Source organism: Centruroides vittatus, unplaced genomic scaffold (assembly GCF_030686945.1).
Source record: "Centruroides vittatus isolate TY-2023 unplaced genomic scaffold, ASM3068694v2 scaffold_907, whole genome shotgun sequence".
NCBI lineage: Eukaryota > Metazoa > Arthropoda > Arachnida > Scorpiones > Buthidae > Centruroides > Centruroides vittatus.
The window spans coordinates 1,345,600-1,365,602 of NW_027122720.1; the positions used below are offsets into that span (position 1 = coordinate 1,345,600).

General features: G+C 27.6%; 2 protein-coding genes across 3 annotated transcripts in view; one reads left to right on the forward strand and one right to left on the reverse strand.

Annotated features, from left to right (window-relative positions):
* The window catches only part of LOC136990393 (lysine-specific histone demethylase 1A-like), a 210,249-nt gene that overhangs the window by 136,574 nt on the left and 53,672 nt on the right, over nucleotides 1-20,003 (reverse strand). Inside the window, 2 exon segments of the mRNA XM_067288784.1 lie at nucleotides 16,328-16,476; nucleotides 17,097-17,170. Of these exon segments, the coding sequence (XP_067144885.1) occupies nucleotides 16,328-16,476; nucleotides 17,097-17,170 (223 nt within the window).
* The window catches only part of LOC136990394 (gamma-taxilin-like), a 325,532-nt gene that overhangs the window by 45,248 nt on the left and 260,281 nt on the right, over nucleotides 1-20,003 (forward strand). The window lies entirely within an intron of this gene.

A 20,003-nucleotide genomic window follows, 5' to 3' on the forward strand; every position in this document is an offset into this window, starting at 1 on the left:
TACATTACTTAAACGCAACTAGAATGAGAAGGAACCATTCGAAATTCGTGATATTAAATGATCATTTTATAAATCACCCGGAGAATGTAGCAACGAAATCATGTTTACGTGATTTATAACGGACGATGGCGATGAAACACCTTATAAAATGAGTAGTACCTTTATTAAAAAGCTGAAAAAATCTTCGTCTAAGGTTAAATTTCGTTTAAAAAAATGCAATCTCGATTAAGTTGAGACTAAAAAAACAAGAAAAACATATAAAAAAAAAGATCTTATCTTCAACATCTTCCCTACAACCTCCTCAATAAAGATCCAATTTCCTCCAACACATATATACTTTTTTTTTTACCCCTATTTTATTTTTGGAATTATCTAATTTCCACCTGCCGCCCTTCCTTTTTTATATCTTTATCCTAATTTAGAATGCAAAGTTGTAAGATATTTCCTCACTGATCAATTTTTCAGTATAATAATATTAGATTTATTTATTTAATTTTTAAAATATCAAGAGACTCGGTCAATTGGATTGCCACTGCTTTCATTTTTTATTAAGTTTAGAATGGACACTAAAATAGATTATAAAGTTAAAAATGAATCGATAGCTTCGGTTCTATATTAAATAAATATTCCTTTACATGTATTTTTTTTCCCCCGAAATATTTTATTAAGGATAATGCACTTAAGAGATAGAAAGAAAACGTGTGTGTGATAGGTTAGTCTAAAAGTCAGATAATCGCGTATTACTGTATGTTCTATTCGAATAATTAGTGTTTACAATGTGAGCCACCGTGTGTAATACTATTTATTTTCAGTTTGAGTTATATTAAAATATATAATAAACTTGATAGTCTATTGATTCTATAAAGCAGCGACAGAAATTCTCCTTTTAGCTAAATAATCAAGTTTCTTTAAAGCCATTTGTGAAGCAAAAATTGTTTACTTTCTTATGGATTATTATGAAATATATCACACGAAATTCTATATTTTTTCTTTCTTCTAATGGAAAACTGTGGGTCGCGCGACCCCATTTGGGGTCGCTTAGCGAAATCTTGGGGTCACGAGATTTTAATGCAAAATATTGAAAATTATTTGTGAGAGTTTGAAAATGGCATGCTTTGTGTCGTAGATTTCGTGAGTTGCACTTTGTGTCACTTCTGGTGCAGCAAGACAACGATTCAGCAACACTGATTGTAGTGTGAACTAGTGTAGTGTTGTTGCTTTTCAGTGTATTCAGTTGTCTCTGTTCCATTGTAACACAAGAGTGAACTGTGGTAGTACACCATTATTGTTTTTTCAAATTTGTATATATATCTTCAATATATATGTATATTTTCATTGTATATGTGTATTTCATATGTATATTGTAAAATATTTATATATCTTTATTTTATTTTTTGGGGGATCGAGAAAAAAATCACAATCATAAATGGGGTCGTGGATAAAAAAAGTTTAAGAAGCCCTGCTCTAAAGCAAAAGCCTATCTAATATTCTATAAGATTATATAGAAGTATATGATGCAAAATAATATAAAATACTACAAAATTAATCATATAAGCATCCATTACAGTTACTGAATGGTTAAAACTTTCAAGAAGAATCGCTTGTTGTTGCATTCTCAAAAAAAAAAAAAAAAAAAAAAAAAAAAAAAAAATGGCGCAAAATTACTAATTTTCATGCAAGTTGCAACGAAATTTGACTACCAAATAAACCACATTTTACTCTAATAAATCATGTTGTATAAAATTATTTTTGTGAAGCTGTTGCATGATTATCCCGTTACACACGACACCAAAAGCTAATCGTTTTCATATAGGTTACCAGAAGCTCTACCTTCTCAATATGTAAGTTCTTTTCTACTCTGCTGGAGAAAGCCTCGAGGGGAGATAACGTCGTGCCCAGAAGGCACATGCTCCAAATATGTCTATTTTCCCACTACCTATAAATAGTTACGTTACGCCAAAACTAGTTTTATAAACTACCTGTATAGCCTACTGTTCGAAAGTATCTCGCCTTACCCGAGCAGCTGCAGAATAAATATTCAATTGAATATGTATGTGAACCTTCCCTGCCTTGGTCCAATTCCATGCAAAACATGATATGTAGATTTTCGAAAGAAACCAGGGGCCAAATTGAAAATAAACAAATCTAAGTTAGAAAGTTTATTGGCAGGTGAATTTTTCACACACACACATACACATATGTATATTTTTTCTTCTTTTTTAATTTTAGAGACTACGATTTTATGTGAAAATCGCGTTATAAAAAAACCAAATTCTTGATGAAATTGAATAAAATATATGTTAATCTACTTCTTAAGAAATGGGGAATTTTCTTACTGAAAATATTTTGCAAATATTAAATATTTGACGAGCGTATCTAAAATTTTTTGTGAAGTTTTCAAAGCGGAGCCAACACTAATCGACCGATCGAGTTCAAATATAAATCCAAATCTGATATTCCCAAGTGAATAACGGTCATACATACACACGGATGTTGAAATGTACAATATAGAAGCTTCTACATTAAACATAAGGCGCATTGCAAGATGTAACCTTAATAAATTCATGTTTGCTTGGCTCCTGCAAGAAATTCTCTTACACTACACCGCGCGGTACTGACTCTCTACAGCTCTAATGCCTTCCAATGCAGAGCCCACAAACTATAAAGTGGCCATCTCGACTGACCAAAAGTTACCTCGTGGTTGCATAAAATCGATATGTAACTCGACAAAGTCCGGCTAACGATTTTCACTACAGAAATGGATCCACATAACAAGCAGAGAACAATTTCCGAAAAAGAAAATGATTGATCTTTCTTTTGTCCAATGTAAGATCTAACGACAGACTCGTAGACTTGTTACCTTCTCTTCTCACGACAGTAATGACACTGTTATTATTTGATTCTTCTCTCTAGCCATGAAGGCACGTGGATGTAGAGGGGGGAATAACAGGAGTCAAAGTGGCACGAGATCCTGATAAAGAGCTAATGTATCTGAAAGCACCCCATCACGCAGTTTACATTCAGAAATCCTCAACGCGAGGATCCGGTGAAGGATCGTTTTATATCAGATTAACCATCTCAACGGGGCTTGAGATATGAATACGGTAACTTCGCCACCCCCTCTTCCAGAATCTGGTGGGGGAGGACTTTGTAAAAATTGAAATAATGGCTGGAAAATGGACTATAAGGGATGATGATGATGATGCAACTCCGTCGATGAAAGAATATTCGGATTTTTATTGGCCTAAATCACTTCTCCGATATATATAATGGGGGTATTGACCATAATGGGATATTCTATCATTACAGAAAGAAAATTGAATTTTTCGGAGGGGAGGAATTAATACGATCTTTCCGTGGATTAGGAACCGTAAACATTTTTATTAATGCATTCTTTTCCCTTTTTTTCCCGAGGAGACTTAATGAAGACCGCCGTATAAAGAAGCGGATCGAAACAGAATAGACTCTTCAAACCAGACAGAACATCAATACACGTTAGAAGGGAAGGGAAAAAGTACACATTTTCATATTCTCAAAGTTAGATGAATGGTTTTTTTCCAGACGTATGATTCGGGAAGGAATCCAATAAGACAAGCTTATGACCTATTGTATACTGATGAAAAGGGATAACCTGCAGAGGTCTGTAATCAGATGACGGATAAGGCACTGATGGAGGGTGACAATAACAAATTATACTCGCCGTACTCCATTCATCACCATTCGTAACGCTCCCGTTCAATGACAAAGTTACGCTTATTCATAAAAGTCAAATCTGTTAGCGCTCCGACATGAATAAAGAATATTTACGTCGATGGATCGATACACTCAAATTGGGGTGGACAATCCATCAAAAATGTGAGGATGTAACGGTGGCTCCATCTCTTGATACGGCCGCAGACTAATTTCACATATGCTCCTTTTAAATTGAGAGCTAATCATTCGAATTACCACCCCACAGTCGAGTCGGATAAGAAAATGGAGGGACGAGAACCGAAATTAAAAATTTTTTAAACTTATTTTTAACTAATGTGTGACAGGAGCAGGTGTTACAGGATAGTTTTTGAGAAACAAAAAAATAAAAAATAAATTTCTTCTCCACTATATTAATAAGCTGGAGCAACTTTTGAAGTATCGATCTAACTGTTATTATTAAAGTTCGAGTGATTAAAACGTCTTTCGATTCTTCTACCCCGTACAGATCTTTATTTGAAATCAATTAATTAAAGCTTAACAATGCTAAACATCTTATATACATTTTTGAATGGGCCTATCACTAATTTATTCGTATAAAAGAGGATGAAGATAATTACATAAAGTGATAAGAATGGAACAAAGAATACGGACGACGAGACAAGACTTCTCAAAGTAAATAAGAAGCAAAGCAAAACCGCTGAAGATTATTGTTTAATTGCTTAACGATATTGTTTATCTTTCGCAGGAGACTAAATTCGATTGTTGTAAGCTTCATTATTCGCGGATATATGAACGGAAATTAAACTATATACGCCTTATCGACTTTCTCGCAAAACGGAATGCATCTCTTCACTACTATTAAGTGTTACGTTTAAAACCCCTTTTATAGCGAAGATAAGAATGGTTTAAGTGTTAAGCTATCGGAACTCAATTTTTCTACCATTTATTCCACTTATAATTACAAAGATAGACGTTTAACAGCTCATAGAGGATATATTAAAATTCCGGTCTCGCAGAGCTGATTCAAATGAGGTAAAACACCCTTACACCTAAGAGCGTCGAAATTATCAAAGCGTGGGGATCTCAAGAAAATAAAATACTAATAAAAAAGAACATCTGTCAACGTTAAACAACGCATTCTAAACCAACCAGATCACGGTTGGACGAATGAACGAGAGGAGGTCTAAAGAGGAAGGAAAGTAAACCGCACACCCCATTTCACCAATCCGACTTTCCATCAGCACATACCAATCATAATAACAAACAGGTTTGTCATGATGGATCTCCAACTCTGCCTTACAACTCCTCTTCTCCCGCCGGTAATGGAGCGCTCTATACCTTTATCCTCCCTCCCTGTGAGGTCGACGCCCTCCACAAGGCAAACACAACTCCCCAGTTTGTGGGTTCGTTCGTCTTGGTGTTTGCTGTGTTTCTGGAAGATGGAGTAACTCGACCCTTGCCACAGATATCTAATAACAACCCAACATGTCTTCACACATGACTGGTCTGATATATATACAAAACACAGGGAGGGGTAAAAATAAAAGATAAACTGTGGAAAGACAAATAAAAAAATAAATCAAAGGTTACAAGCTATTATAATTACAGAAACCAATTTAGAAACTGTAATAATCTAATAGAATATAGCAGTCTTTGAATACGTTACAAGAAATCCTACCTAAAGCAGACTAAGTTAAGAATATCTGAAGTATCATTCAATCAATTACAAGTGTCATATCCACTACACAGAGGTTAATCTAGCTTATTGAGAACAGAATATAATTCATAACCTACCAAATATACTCCATAAAGCCATAATAGATCTTTTTTTTTATAGCGAACACCTAAAAAAGTTTTGTCCGAATATACCTAAATTATTCATTACTTTGGACGAAGGCACGTAACTAAGCAATAACTAATAACGGAGAGTAATAATTAACCATTCAGAGCAGAAACTGGGAAGGAAGTTAACTTTAAATCCAACTTTTTCTTTTTAATTAATTACGGACATATTATGTTTTAATCAGCCATCTGCAAGTCACTATACATATTCAACAGTTACATTTATTTTATCCTTGAAAATGTATTTACTGTATTTGCGCTCCTTAAAAAAATGTTTGGTATATATAATAAACATACTAAATTTAGAAAATAAATATAAGAAAGCAATCATAAATCCTAAAAAGTAATCAGATTTTTCAAGAATTTCATCAAAAAAATTGATATATCTGAGAAATATATTTTTAATATAAATATATAATATATAAATAAAGTCAAACATATCTTCAATAACAGTAAACAAATTGGCCAGAAACATTTTTAGAAAAAATAAGAGAGAGGCAAGCTTTCATCATTTTAAAATTACATGATAATTCAATGTAAAAAAGAAAGAATATTTTAAATGGAGAAAAGATTCCTATCGGCTTTTACCTATGTCAGAAAAAGAAAAATACTAGTGTGGGAGGAGTGACTATAGTTAGATCTTATCAGATTTTTAGAAGTTTTGTAATTGCATTTTTTTATTTTCTTCTTTTCCTAAACTATGATAAACAGGTTTCTTCATCCAGAAAAGAGATGGTAAAATCTCTTCATTAGTCAACGCGGGATAGGTCCCCCTGGAAAAGTTATTCCATTAGTTCTTTTTGAATGATGTGGCCGCTTGAACTTTAGCCAGCTGCAACTAATGTTTATACTTTATATCAACCATATTCATTCTGTTTAGAATCTTTTTGATTTAACGATAATATCTTAAAACTTGCATCTTACAAGCCAAAAGCATTAACCTAAACCGAATAATTTCGTGCACGTCGGAATACGTTTTAAAGAGAACAAAGTTTCGACAGGCTACGATGTATTTAGATGAAAATCTGTCATATTTTTTCTCTTCCCTCTTTTGTTTTTACAAAACTAAAATATGTTTAATTTCATTAAAAACTTTAAATCTGATGAATTTTCTACAGAATTAGAATTGCCATTCTATTTATTTTATTTTTTACATCCTTTACAAAATATAGATTTTAATCTTTCAATTACTTTTGCTTCCTTCTGATTAACTAAATAACTCATTTAAATTTCATAATAAGCTACGAAAGTTTACCAAATTCGGATTTTTGTTTTTAATTTCAAACATTACATTTTATTTTATCTTTTTACTTTGCTCCACTTCGAATCCTGATTAAATTTTATTGTCGAGCATTCATAAGATTTTATTAAAAAATACATATCTTTTCAATACAATATTGTCGTCTGATGTAAGAAAAATATTTTTGTATTATTATAAAAATTTTTTCCCTTAAAGAAACACGACAAAGTTGTTGTTATAAAATTTAAATCGCGCAGAGTGCACTCATTTTATAACTAAAGCTGAGGGAAAACTCATTTATAGGGTATGTGTATTGAATAATATTCTACTAAATTTTCAATATTACAAACAATTAATAATTTGCTTACAAAAAAAAACAGCAAGTAACTATTTTCTAATATTGAACTATGCATGGAACTGTTCAACATATAAAACTATTTTTTAATATGTTTTCAGAGGTAATGAGATTATGCAAATTGTATTTGTGTAAAAATAAAGTACTAAAATTTCCAAATAATTAAACTTTTAACTTTATTAAACTACTTAATTATATAAAAATCTAATAAAAAGAACTTTGCACTAGAAAGTTCTTAAAAACACAAAAATCTTTATTAAACTAACTGCATGCCAGTCTAAACTTCGTACGGACAAAAGTTATAATTGTTAAATTTATAAAAATGCAAAGTTCAACAAAATACTCGAGTGCAAGGTTCTTCGACGTTCCGTTTAGAGATGCAAAGTTTGTTTAGACCATACAATTGTGATATGTTTTAATATAATTCCTATTCGGATTAATAAGTAATATGTCTCAAACCATATTCCAAAGCAATGCTGTAAAATTTAATACATTACGAGCACTAAAACATTTTTGATATAGTTCAGATCAGCTAAACTATGTTATAATGCAAGTATTAAGTCAGTTATTTATAAAGTATAAAAATATTGAATAATGTTATTAATCCAACAAACTCAAAATAAATTATCTAATATTAATATATATATTAAAAAAAACACTTAACCAAAGATATCTAAAAGCTAGATTATTCTCAAATCTAGGCTGAGTATAATCTGGCTTAAGCTAATTTAAAATCAGATGGTGATTTATTGTATGTGATGACTTATAGAGCAAGACTTAACATAAAAGCGAATATAAATTAATATTCTCTCACTATGTTAATCAAATGAATTCTCTCATACTTGAAATGAGTAGATATTTAGAAATTTGAAAGTTTATTAAGAAATATTTGAAAACGTTTTAAAATATTTCCGAACCGGCTTTCGCACCGCTAATATCCGAAATAATTATTTCCGAAAGAAAAAACTCGCGCTTCTCGAACGAGATGTGCAATGAATGTTTAGTAATGTCATTAAATGGCAAATGACTAACACAACAATAATTATTCTACAGTTTAATATCTTTCTTTTTTCTTGCTTATAACGATAAAAGATCCATTAGATGCCGTTTCAGACGGTATATGATGTTTCTAATATCGAGCACGCCGTTTCTAGTATTTGCACTAATTGTTTCTCACAAATAATGCAACAAAATTTTCAGCTATTTATGTCTCATTTCAGAAGATCTAATATGAATAAAGATCTTTTGCATTTATTTTTTTACAGACAAATCATCCTGTATTGATATATATCATTATTTTTGAATTACCAGTATGTTATATAAACAAACTGTGACACGGATCATTAAATTTATAATATGTATGTCTTAAACACAAACTATATTTTTCAAGTCATTAAGGTCCATGGCTAAAATGGACCAAAAATTGTCTCTATACAAATTATTTCAAATAGTAATCTAGAGAAGAAGATAAATCATTTGATTAGTTCTACGTTAACATATGTTTTTCATCATTAATTTTGAAATTTTTTGGCAAAAACAAATTAATTTTCTTCTTGACATAAAAACCATATGCTGCAGATTTTTAAACATGTAGCCAAATTATTTGAAATTTTAAATCTTAGACATATGTATTAATATTACAGTACTACATTTCTTTTATCAGCTTTATTATGTTCTGTAAATAATTCCCAATTTCAATTTTTCTCAATGTAAGTTGTATGCAATTCACTACTTTTTTTTTCAATTATTTATGTACTGTATGTAGTATATGGACATCCATCCTCTACTTGAGAGGATAGTCCTCCATTGAATTATTTGTCCTCCCATCATCCTTTCATTAATAAATGTCCTTTTGAGTATAATTCTAATTGTTTTTGTTTAATTTTACTTTATCATCTTTGAAATATTACTAATAGATGATATTCCAATACTTTATTTTCTTATTTTAAAGCAATATTTTCATCTTTATCAGAGTTACAACAGCTGGTAATAATTCTAATACTGATTTTAAAACTCTATTTACATGCTTTTTTTTATGCCCATTGTGAGTTCTGGAGTACAACTGCCCCCATTGCAGGCCAGGCAGTAAGAAACTGTCAAATATGTCTGGATCAAACCACTTTATAAGAGTTTCTATTTATGAAAAATCATTAATACATCAAATCTGTCATAATAATAAGGCTAATTTAATAATTAGACATAATTTGACTACAGGTAGGGGTTTTAAATTAGCCTTATTATAGCCTGACAATACAACAGATTGTTTGGCATTATTTAAAAATATAATTATGGATTGTTTATATAAGCATTAATAAAATTTGCAATGTCTACACACAGATAATACTAATTAATTTTAATTTCTCTCTTACAGATTGCATCTTTTCTTATTATGTCTCTTGTATTAAGATCTTATAACATTAATACAAATATGATATAAATTATAACTAACCGAATAAATAAATACGCAATAAAGTAATCCGAGACACCGACTATTAATTGAAATTTAAAAGTTTGCTTAAAATTTACGCGATTATAAATAAATATATAATTTGCTTTCGAAATCATACAAATAAATCAAGGTTTATGTTATATTTACACAGGAGGAAATAAAAATAAAAGATTTAATAAATGTTTAATGTATCCAGTAGTAGTGTAAACCAGAGCAAAACAATTTAGTCAGCATTAGATTTTAGATGTGTAAGGCTCTAGGCAAACATGGACTTATGAGGTTACTTTTAGATACACATATAAGAGCACACTTACAGAAGGAGCAAAGGATCTCATTATTTTTAAAAAACTTTTATAGTATCAAAAAAATATTTTTTATTTTAATAATTGTTACTACAGAGATGCCACTGAATAGTTACTGTATCATTATATTTACATTGACACAGAAGTGTAATGCCAAAACAAGTGGAATATATAAGAGCATGCTTTTATAAGAGGAGCAGAACATATGTTTCAAAACTGCAAAAACAAGCATTTTCACATATAAGAGCACACTCTTATATGTATGGAAATATGGTAAGTGTTTGTAAAACACATATGAAATAATGCTCAATATCAAACAGTCTAGGAACCTAGCTAACACTGGATCAATATCCGAGATCTTTAGGCTTTTGATAAAAACCTAAGTTATCCGTGTCAAAATTCACTATTAAACTGAGCAATAAAAAGAGTAAGTAATAATAATTACAAAATACAGACACTTTTCTAAATAAAATATTAGTATTAAATATTTTTTGACATCGTCTACCCAGAAATAGTATAATAATACAAATTTAAGAAGAAATAATTTATAATTTAAGTTCATTCATATTTAAAGCAATAAAAAAATTTATTAAAATCTTGTTTAGAGAGATTTTGTTTTATAATATCTCTTATATTTCATCTAACATTTATATATGTTAATGCACAAAGTAGAAATTAGAAAATATATGTCGGTTAGACTGAATTATCTTGTTTCGGTTTGCACTGTTATCATTTCATATTTTAATTACAATCTAAAGTTTAAACTTTTTCTGTATATTGTCCAAATATAATTTATAAATCATTGCTTAATAATCATTTTAACATTTAATGTTTTTAAAATTTAATCTCTATATTTATGAATCATTACAATCAAACTTGTTTTCTAATCATTCAAGTAGGTAGCAATTCAAATGACAATAGTACTAGTGATAGGCTGCATCACTTTAAGTATTGTATTTCTAGAATAATATTTTCATATTTGGATTTTCCATTTACAAATTATGTTCACGTTAATGATTTCTAGCTAATCTAATAACTATTCCCGTGTCGACTCTTCCAATTTCTGATGTGTTTTTACGAATCTATCTACCTTCATTTTGATTTTTTGCTTGTTCTCTTCTATATTACCATTCATAATTTATTTTTCTAGTTTTTCGTCATCTCAACTTTTTTTTTATTTATCTTATCAATATTCTCGGCGATTGTTTTTTCTAGTAGTATCTACCACAAAATGCCTCTTTCTATTGTCTAAATCTTTCATTCCAGTCATTAACATTCTCATATTTGCCATATCTGCTTCACTTTATCAATTTTCATACATGCTCAAAATAAAATGGAATTTATGATAGTTTTAAAATATAAATTTCATATTATAACATACTTCCTACTTACTAAAAACCTGGCAGGTTTATATCCTCTAATTACTACTTTAGAGACACACCCTGTGACTAGAAAGATCCTTGATACCGTAGCAGTAGACATCAATAGAAAGTTTAGTTGCAATTATAACAAAATATTTATATATTAATTATTATTTTAACAGATATATAAAAGATCATTCCATTTAGATCTTCATCAAATAAATAAAATATTTGAAAAAATGCAAATTAAAATATATCACTGTATACAATACAGTGGAGAAAAAAATATATCCATAGTCCAATGCCTTCATATGATATATGATATATGTTAAGAACCATTAAATAAATAATGACGAATATATATAGATGGGTGCCAACTTAGTTAGAGTGATTATCCTGGTTAGTCGTACTCGTCGTATTTATCATCTTATCTGTATCAAGACAGAACTATGAATTAACTATGTTTAATAAAGTATTAAAATGTCTTTTAATACGTTGAGACGTAAATAATAAATTATTTCTACGACGCCCGATAAAAATTTATAAAACTAACATTATATAACGTAAAATTTAATTAACTAGTTTTATATTAATTGACATTAATGTCGAAATAATATAACTGCTTAAAATTAATTTCAAATTTTCTACCGCAACGCATCCGATCGAAATTAATTTAGAACATTTTAAACAAATTTATGATTAATACATTATAGTTTTCTATCTATAAATGATTAATACAATAAACAAAATTGTTATTTATGGTAAACCACTTTTCAAACTTATATAAATAGCATGAAAAAAACATACTTATGTAATAAATTCAAGTGAATCTTATAAATAAATTCTCCAAAACTTGAAATAAAAAAAAGTATTGATTTTTTTCTGAGTAAAACTTGCAGATTGGACAGAGGAAAAAGAAAAGCTGATTTTTGCATATTTTTCTACAATTCTCACAAAAGTATTTCAATTCTTAAAATAACATTTAATCAAATATCATTAAAATGTTTCAGAATAACAATTTAATTTGAAAATCAACACTCAACATTTAAACTTTAATCATACAAAATTACTGTTAAAGTACATTGACTTCCAAATAGATAAATTATTCCTAACTTCGAGAATAAATAATTGCTGTTATTTAAAAATAAATCTTTAATTTCCCATCAATTTATTTTCATAATTTTGGAATAAAGAAAAAAATATATTAAGTTTCTCGATAATGTATTTTTATCTAATTTCCAGATTAGCCGTTTTCGTTAAAAATGACTTTCTGGGCAGATTTATTTACGTCTTCTGCTCGTACGTTTGATGTAGGATCCTTATAATAATAATGGATTTATGATTTATGTCTGATTTGCCGATACCTTGGAATATTTTGAATTGCATTTGAAATGTTTTCCTTTTCAAATCTTTTAAATTTTATTCATCATACATAATTTAAAAGACTAAATGAATGAAAATAAAAATAACTTCTTTGCATTAACAATAATTCGAGATATTTATTTTTTCTATACAATCAAAAACTTTTTAAAATATAAATTCAATCTCTCTCGTTATTTATGAAGATGCTCCGTGAATTTAAGCTGTATCGTCATTACACGTATTGTCTATCTGGTGGCAGAGTTTATAGTTATATTTAAATCAAACTTTGAAAATTATAGAACTAATTTTTACGTGTATTAATCTATTAAATTATAATCACTCTTCTTATTTATTATTCATGTATTTACTTATTCATGATTCTTTATATATTTTATAAACTGTAACTTTATTCTTAAAGATCCTGTTATCATTGGATTAAAATTTTTAAATTGCAGACTTATAGATTCCTGCTGTTGTCCAACTGTCTGTCTGTATTTTCATAATCTCAAGATAAGACAGATAAAAATTTAGAACAGATATGGAAAACTCAGAGGGCAGAGGTCCCAATTAACTATACACGAACTTCCGAACCAGGAGTCACATAATTTTTAAAATTAAAATACAAATAAAAATTACAGCCTGGCATTATGACAATGTCACAATACCTAATTATATTCAAGTTTTATGATTTATAGATATTTATTTACTTATTTTTGATTATTTATAAGTCTTTTTGGCTAAAAAAATCATATCAATCAATCATTCGAGTACAATTATTTTTTGTTTTGTTGAATTTTAACAGAGATTATTGTTTGGAAAAGAGCATTGTAGCCATTGTGCTTAATCAAAATTAATAATAATCCTACACTTAATTCTTTTATACTGTCAATGCTTGAGTGAACAGCACTTATATTTATATAAATACACGTATAGTTCCTATCTCTGCATAATTTATATCTGAATAAAAGAAAGATTCCAAATCCGTTATCCTTGTTAAATAATTTAGAAAGATCTTACACACACAACTAAAGAGCAGATTAATATATCGACATATTAATTCTATTTTAACATTAAATATTAAGCAACAATATATTTAATAATAAGCAAAATCAAATTAAATAAACTTAATTAGCACTGGTAATTGCTAATGTACTTTCACAAATTACTGATATAAGTATTCTATTAAGTAAAGAGTGACAATTTTATAAATTAATTATTTAAATAGACAATTTAGAAATATTATTAGCATCAAGAATGTGTGTCAATGAAAATTTAACAATTGTATTAACAAGAATTTATTAAATTTTCCAGTATTATAATTACTTAAAACAATAAATAAATTTGTATGATGCCAAAGATTTCTATAGAGATATGATTAGTAATCAAAACTAATTCCAATTATTAAAAATGTTTCTGAAATTTAAGCGAAATTCTCTGAGTTGTTTTTTATTTTCTGTTTTCTATATCCGCTTATTTCATGATAATCATAACCTGAACTGTTCAAGTAGAAGTAATTTCAATGTAGCTGAAGTGAATACTGAAACATATTAAAAACCTTTAACAATAGACAACAGCGACACAATAAACTTTGTCACAATAAAATGTCTTGTTTACATTGCATTAACATGTTTGAAGCAGAGTCACATTACTTTTAGATGCAAATCTGAACATATTTGAATCTTTAAAGATTCAAATAGAATATCTCCTTCAAAAAACACTAAAATTACATTACAAGACTGTTTTAATAAAATATTTCTTCAAATTTTTTGTCTTGATTTAAATAAATAAATAAATAAACAACAATAAATTCAAACAAATTTTTAAATTATATAAAATAGCTTCATGTAAACTAGATGTCTCGTCGGTTTTTAATCCCAAAAGTGTTATAAAATCATCAATTTATGAAAAAATATTTCAAAAATGTATCGATCAATAACAATGACGAACTTTTCCATTAAAGTATTTGCTGCTTAACATAGGAGATACATTACAAGAAATAAGCCATTAAGTAACTTTGTCTTTAAGTAAATATCATAGAGTGTACTTACAAGTTAGACAAATCTATATAGTACAATCAATTATTCATATAGACTTTATGTAACAATAGTAACACAATGATAAATATTATCGTGTTACTATCTAAACACATCTAAACATAGAAAAGGTACATACGGACGACTACAAATTTTTCAGTTCTATTACAATCTCGGCTCCATTATATAAACAACATCGCTAGACCCGATTAATTATAAGCTAGACACCAACCAAATGCCGAAATTCTATCGGGCGATATATGGCTAATTACTAAATAAATTAGCCATGTATAGTCCGATAGAATTTCGGCATTTGGTTGGTGTCTAGCTCGGCTCCATTATTAAGAGGCACATATCTGTTTAAGTATTATGGGCTATAATCAATCGTTTTAGATAACCCAAAATATTAGGCAAGTATGAACTTATAATATCTCATATATATATATAATTTTACATAATATAAAATCCAAATCATGAAATATTTGCTATTGAACAAATTCAATCATTCTAATTAATATTCAAAGTATTGGACAAAGACCAAATACCGACAAGTTTATATCTGTGCATATCTGAGAATCCTAAGAGCGCAAGGCACTAGACTAAAGCCTAGTTTATCTGGACTAATTACTGTACCTTTACTAGTGAAACTTTTAGTTGACACTGATGTTTTTCCCTGTTAACTGGATCAAAAATGTTAGCATCCGACTAAAAGTCCAACTGGTAAAGGTGCAGTAATTAGTCCAGCTAAGTTATTGCAGTGGCTAATATGTCATCATTGTTAATATGCATAGTTTAACTATACTTAAAACTTCACTGGTTATATTTACAATCAAATTTTATTTATATTTATTAATAAGTGGTGGTAGTAACTTATATAAAGAGAACCACAGTACTAAAATTTTTCTCACATCTATACCCAATATCAATTCTATAAAAATATTTTAAATCCTATAATTATGTACAATTAAATAATAATAAAATAATAAAAAAATAATTCCAAAATTTATAAAATACAAAAAATCAGTTCACATAAATATGGTAAAAACTATTTTCAATCACTGAATGACCATTTTTGAATATTTCCCATATTTTACGTACTTTTAGCAATTCAAACATTACATTTGAAATTTAAAAATGCAATTCAATCAAAACATCACAAAATTAAAGTAACAAGTATTGTATAAAGATAAAAGAAAAACGAATGCATGTGTATAGAAAAGTTTTCCGTGAATTACTTAACATCATTTATAAGCGTTTCCCCTCCTCTCGTCCCATTTAAAACGTTATTAATTTTATAAATTTTACATAAAACAGGAATTCAACTTTATTAGAATAAAAATAACAAGTATTCGAAATATGACTTTCTGAATAATTGTATAAAATGCACTTTTTTCAGTATGAAATTTTGCTAAAGGCAGATATTGAATTTTGTGTAAAAATCAATTTTGTTTTATAAGAATAACTTTAAAAAAAAAGAAAAAATAGAGGCTATTCTCATCAAAATACATTAACAATACTGCGCTTGATTCCGATTTCTTTACAGTAATCTTATAAACAACAATTATTCGTTACTTAACCAATTCTATATTGTTTGAAATACTTCTTCCGCATTTCGGAAACAAATTTAAAATCCCCGACAAGAATTTGAAGCATAACTTTTTATATTAAACGAAATAATTTTATATCATACCTGTGAGATGACTCCCAGTAAATTCGAAATCATCATCTTGGTCCCAATGTTTTAAAGACAAATTGTTAAGTGGTGTGGCATTAGCAAACTCCAGATTGGCAAAATGCCAATCGAGCACTTGTCGATCACGAGAAGAAAGATACACATCACTGCAAATTAAATCTCGCCAGTTAATTTATTGAAACAACTTTTATACCGCATTAAAATTAATTATTTAAAATTCACTTTCAATTATTACTAGCTTTTTTTTTTTTTTCGTTGTGCAAGTTAAGCAATCTTCCGGTCAGTAAACTAGAAAAATCGATGATAAAATTAACCATTTTAAAGAGGTATTATGTAAAATTTTCAAAATGCTATAAAATCTAATGATTAAAGCAAAAACAGCCCTTAAATGTGTTTAAATAAAATTTCCATATCATAAAAATTTACATATATATATTTTTGACTATCTGTTTTGCCAATTCTGCATATTCCAATTTGATTACTTTATCAAACAAATTTATGTACATATTTCCTTCCTTTTCTATATTTATATTACATAAATAAATGGCAATTTGACTCCGCGTAATTGCTATCTCGAATGAAGTTTTTTTTTTATATATATTTTCGATAATAAAACTCTGTAAATTCATTTAGAAAGAAGTCGTCTCGTATTTATATTTAACTTAACATATTTTGCAAATATGATTTTTTTCCTCCCTTGTTTTTGTTTTTCTTATAAATTATACGTTTATCTTTAGCATAAATTTATAAATATTTAAAAGCTGACCTAGGAGGAGAGGCTTCCAATTCTTGTAATTTTTCTTCTATCTCTTTCTGTTGTTCTAAGTATTGATCCCATTCCTGAAAATATGCAAAATTCTATTTTTATTCATTAAATAACAAATTTATGACTGTTTATTTTTGAGAGCGAATGAAAACTACTTATACGGACAGCAAATAAAATAGTTTGTATTAATGTTCTTAGCAAAATTTTTATGATCTAATTTATAAAAATTTTGGAAAATGTTAGTTTAACTTTTCTAAAGACAAAAATAATAAAATAGAGAACTGTCGACTTTATAACAAAAAATTCGCAAATTTTACATACTTTTTAAACAAAAATGTGTATTAAATATACGCGTTTAACAAAATTTTACATTCGTACCGTAAGTTGCGAATAATTTACGACGTTTTACTATTATAAAAATAAAATGACACTTAGCATAGTAATCAATTATTCATAAAACTTTTAAGGTCAGGACAGTTTACGGACTTCTCGGAAACGAATTAAAATCGTTATTTTCAAGAAAATTAATTCCGTTTGTTACAAAATTTTTAACAATATTAAAATAAAATGTACAAAAAAAAAAAAGACGACAAAAATGTAAATTACGACAATGAATAATTCATGGCCATCAAATATTAACACTTTTACTTCAGAAAATTTTTTTACTGAACACGCGTAACACTTTAGAAATAATTCATATTCAAGGCTTTATTGTTAATATGGTTCAGAAATGTGTTTGGGATGTAAATTGTAAATATATATATATATATATATATATTCTTCGTCTTAGTAAGAAAATAAAGTATTATCGCTATAAAAATCAAGTATTCAGAAACAGGTAATACAGGTTTTCTAGGAAGGAACTGCTTGAAGTCATTTGGCTATCTTAAAAATCGCATCAAAAAATAAATTATGTATTATTTGCTTTTGCATGCATTATTTAATTTTTTAAATAAATTATTATATAATTACATGGTATACAAAGTAATTAATTCTACTTATTTGATCACAGCATAGCGAAAAAGTATCTGTAATACCATCTAAATTATAACTTTATATAAGAATTTTAGATTAATTAATGGGTTTAAAATATTCGTAATTTATTCTTTTATTATGTTTTTCTATATAAGATTTTTCTTAAAGAATGATTTTATTTTATGAGAAAAAATAATGTAACTTTAGAAATCTTCTAATTCGCCAAAACATAAACATCATCGTCCTTATTAAAGCATGATGATGAGATCTTATTAATTTACTAAGTACGTAAACCTTTATTAGAAAAAAAATATTTTTTCCACAAAACAAATTTAATTAAAATACACGTACCGGTCATAAGCTAATGAGGTTTATTTTTTGTTTTTTTATTTTTTTGCAATTAAATCATTTCTTAAAAAATACAATATTCTTCATTTAATCATATTATATTGCTTGAAACTAATTAAAATTCAACCTAAAACCACAAAGAAAATTTTTTCTACTGGAAATTATTATAATTAAAAAAGAGACAATAAGAATTATTTTAATAATTTTTCAAAATTAAATGTTTAGTTTAAATATTAAAATTTTCAAATAAAAATTACAAGATAATTTTAATCTATTCTTTTTATAAAACGACAAAGCCCCGCGACAATGGTTTATAAATCTGTCGTCCTTTACGGCTAGCAACATTACCGAATGGTTAAACAAAAAATAAAAAGCATTGTTTATGAATCAAAAATAATTGGTTTTCTACAACGGCATATTGTAAATAATGTCTAAAATAAACACGGTTGTTTCCTTTCATGTTTAATACAATAATTAATCCCATATGAAAGATTTTATTTAACTCCACGATAATTAAGTTTGATTAAAATTTGAAGATTAAATTTTAAGCAATAAGAAAGATCAATAAATTTTTCCTATGAGTCAATTATTGTTAGAGATTAAATAATAAAAAATTACAAATAACTTCATCTAGCATTTGAAATAATTTATTACTCGATAATAGTTATTTCAAAACAATATGTAAAAAAATAAAATCCATTTTCCTAATTAAATAAATAAAAAAAAATTCACAAAAATCGATGATTAATTTTAAATTAACTTTTTTATTCATTTGTAACATAAAAATAACACACAAAAAAAATTGTCACCTGTTTAAACTACTTAAAAAGGTAGAAAATGAGCATAAATATCGACGGAAGAAAATTATTATTTTATCAATTAACGAAATTAAAGTCTTTTCTCTCAAATTTAAGTAACACATCTAATACAATTACATTATATATTTATACTCATATATTATTCATGGTTGAAAAAGTTATTAACAAAACAACCAGTCTATACATTTATCCAATATGTTATCTAAATTTAGAAAAATAGTTTTGGCAACCAGCCTACATAATTTATTCAATATTTCCATTTTTCTAAACTAAAGCAATAAAAAAAGTCTTAATCATAAAATGTCAGAGGAGAGAACGTTTGAAAGTCGTAGAATGTTAGCTCTTGTCGAGAAATTTTAAGGAAGTTATACCGCATTTCGTTTTCATAATGCATTAATTTAATATAATTATATTAAATTAATGCATTGTATTGTTTTTGCAATTCTAAATCCAAAAATTATATATATATATGTTTTTTATAAGAATGTTATGCAGATTACCAAAGAAAATGGGTTCAGATCCTACCTAACAACTTTTTCTGTCTTGTTTGGTTTCTTCGAATGGGATTTATATATAATAGAGTTGATCTTTGTGTATTGATATTTACTATTTTTAATCATTCTTTAAGCATTATCGGTTGTATGTAGTAACATGTTTCAAATTTAATATACTAAAAATTAAAATTTAATTATCGTATTTTCCGACGTATAAGACGACTTTTTAACCCAGGAAAATCTTCTCGAAAGTCGGGGGTCGTCTTATACGC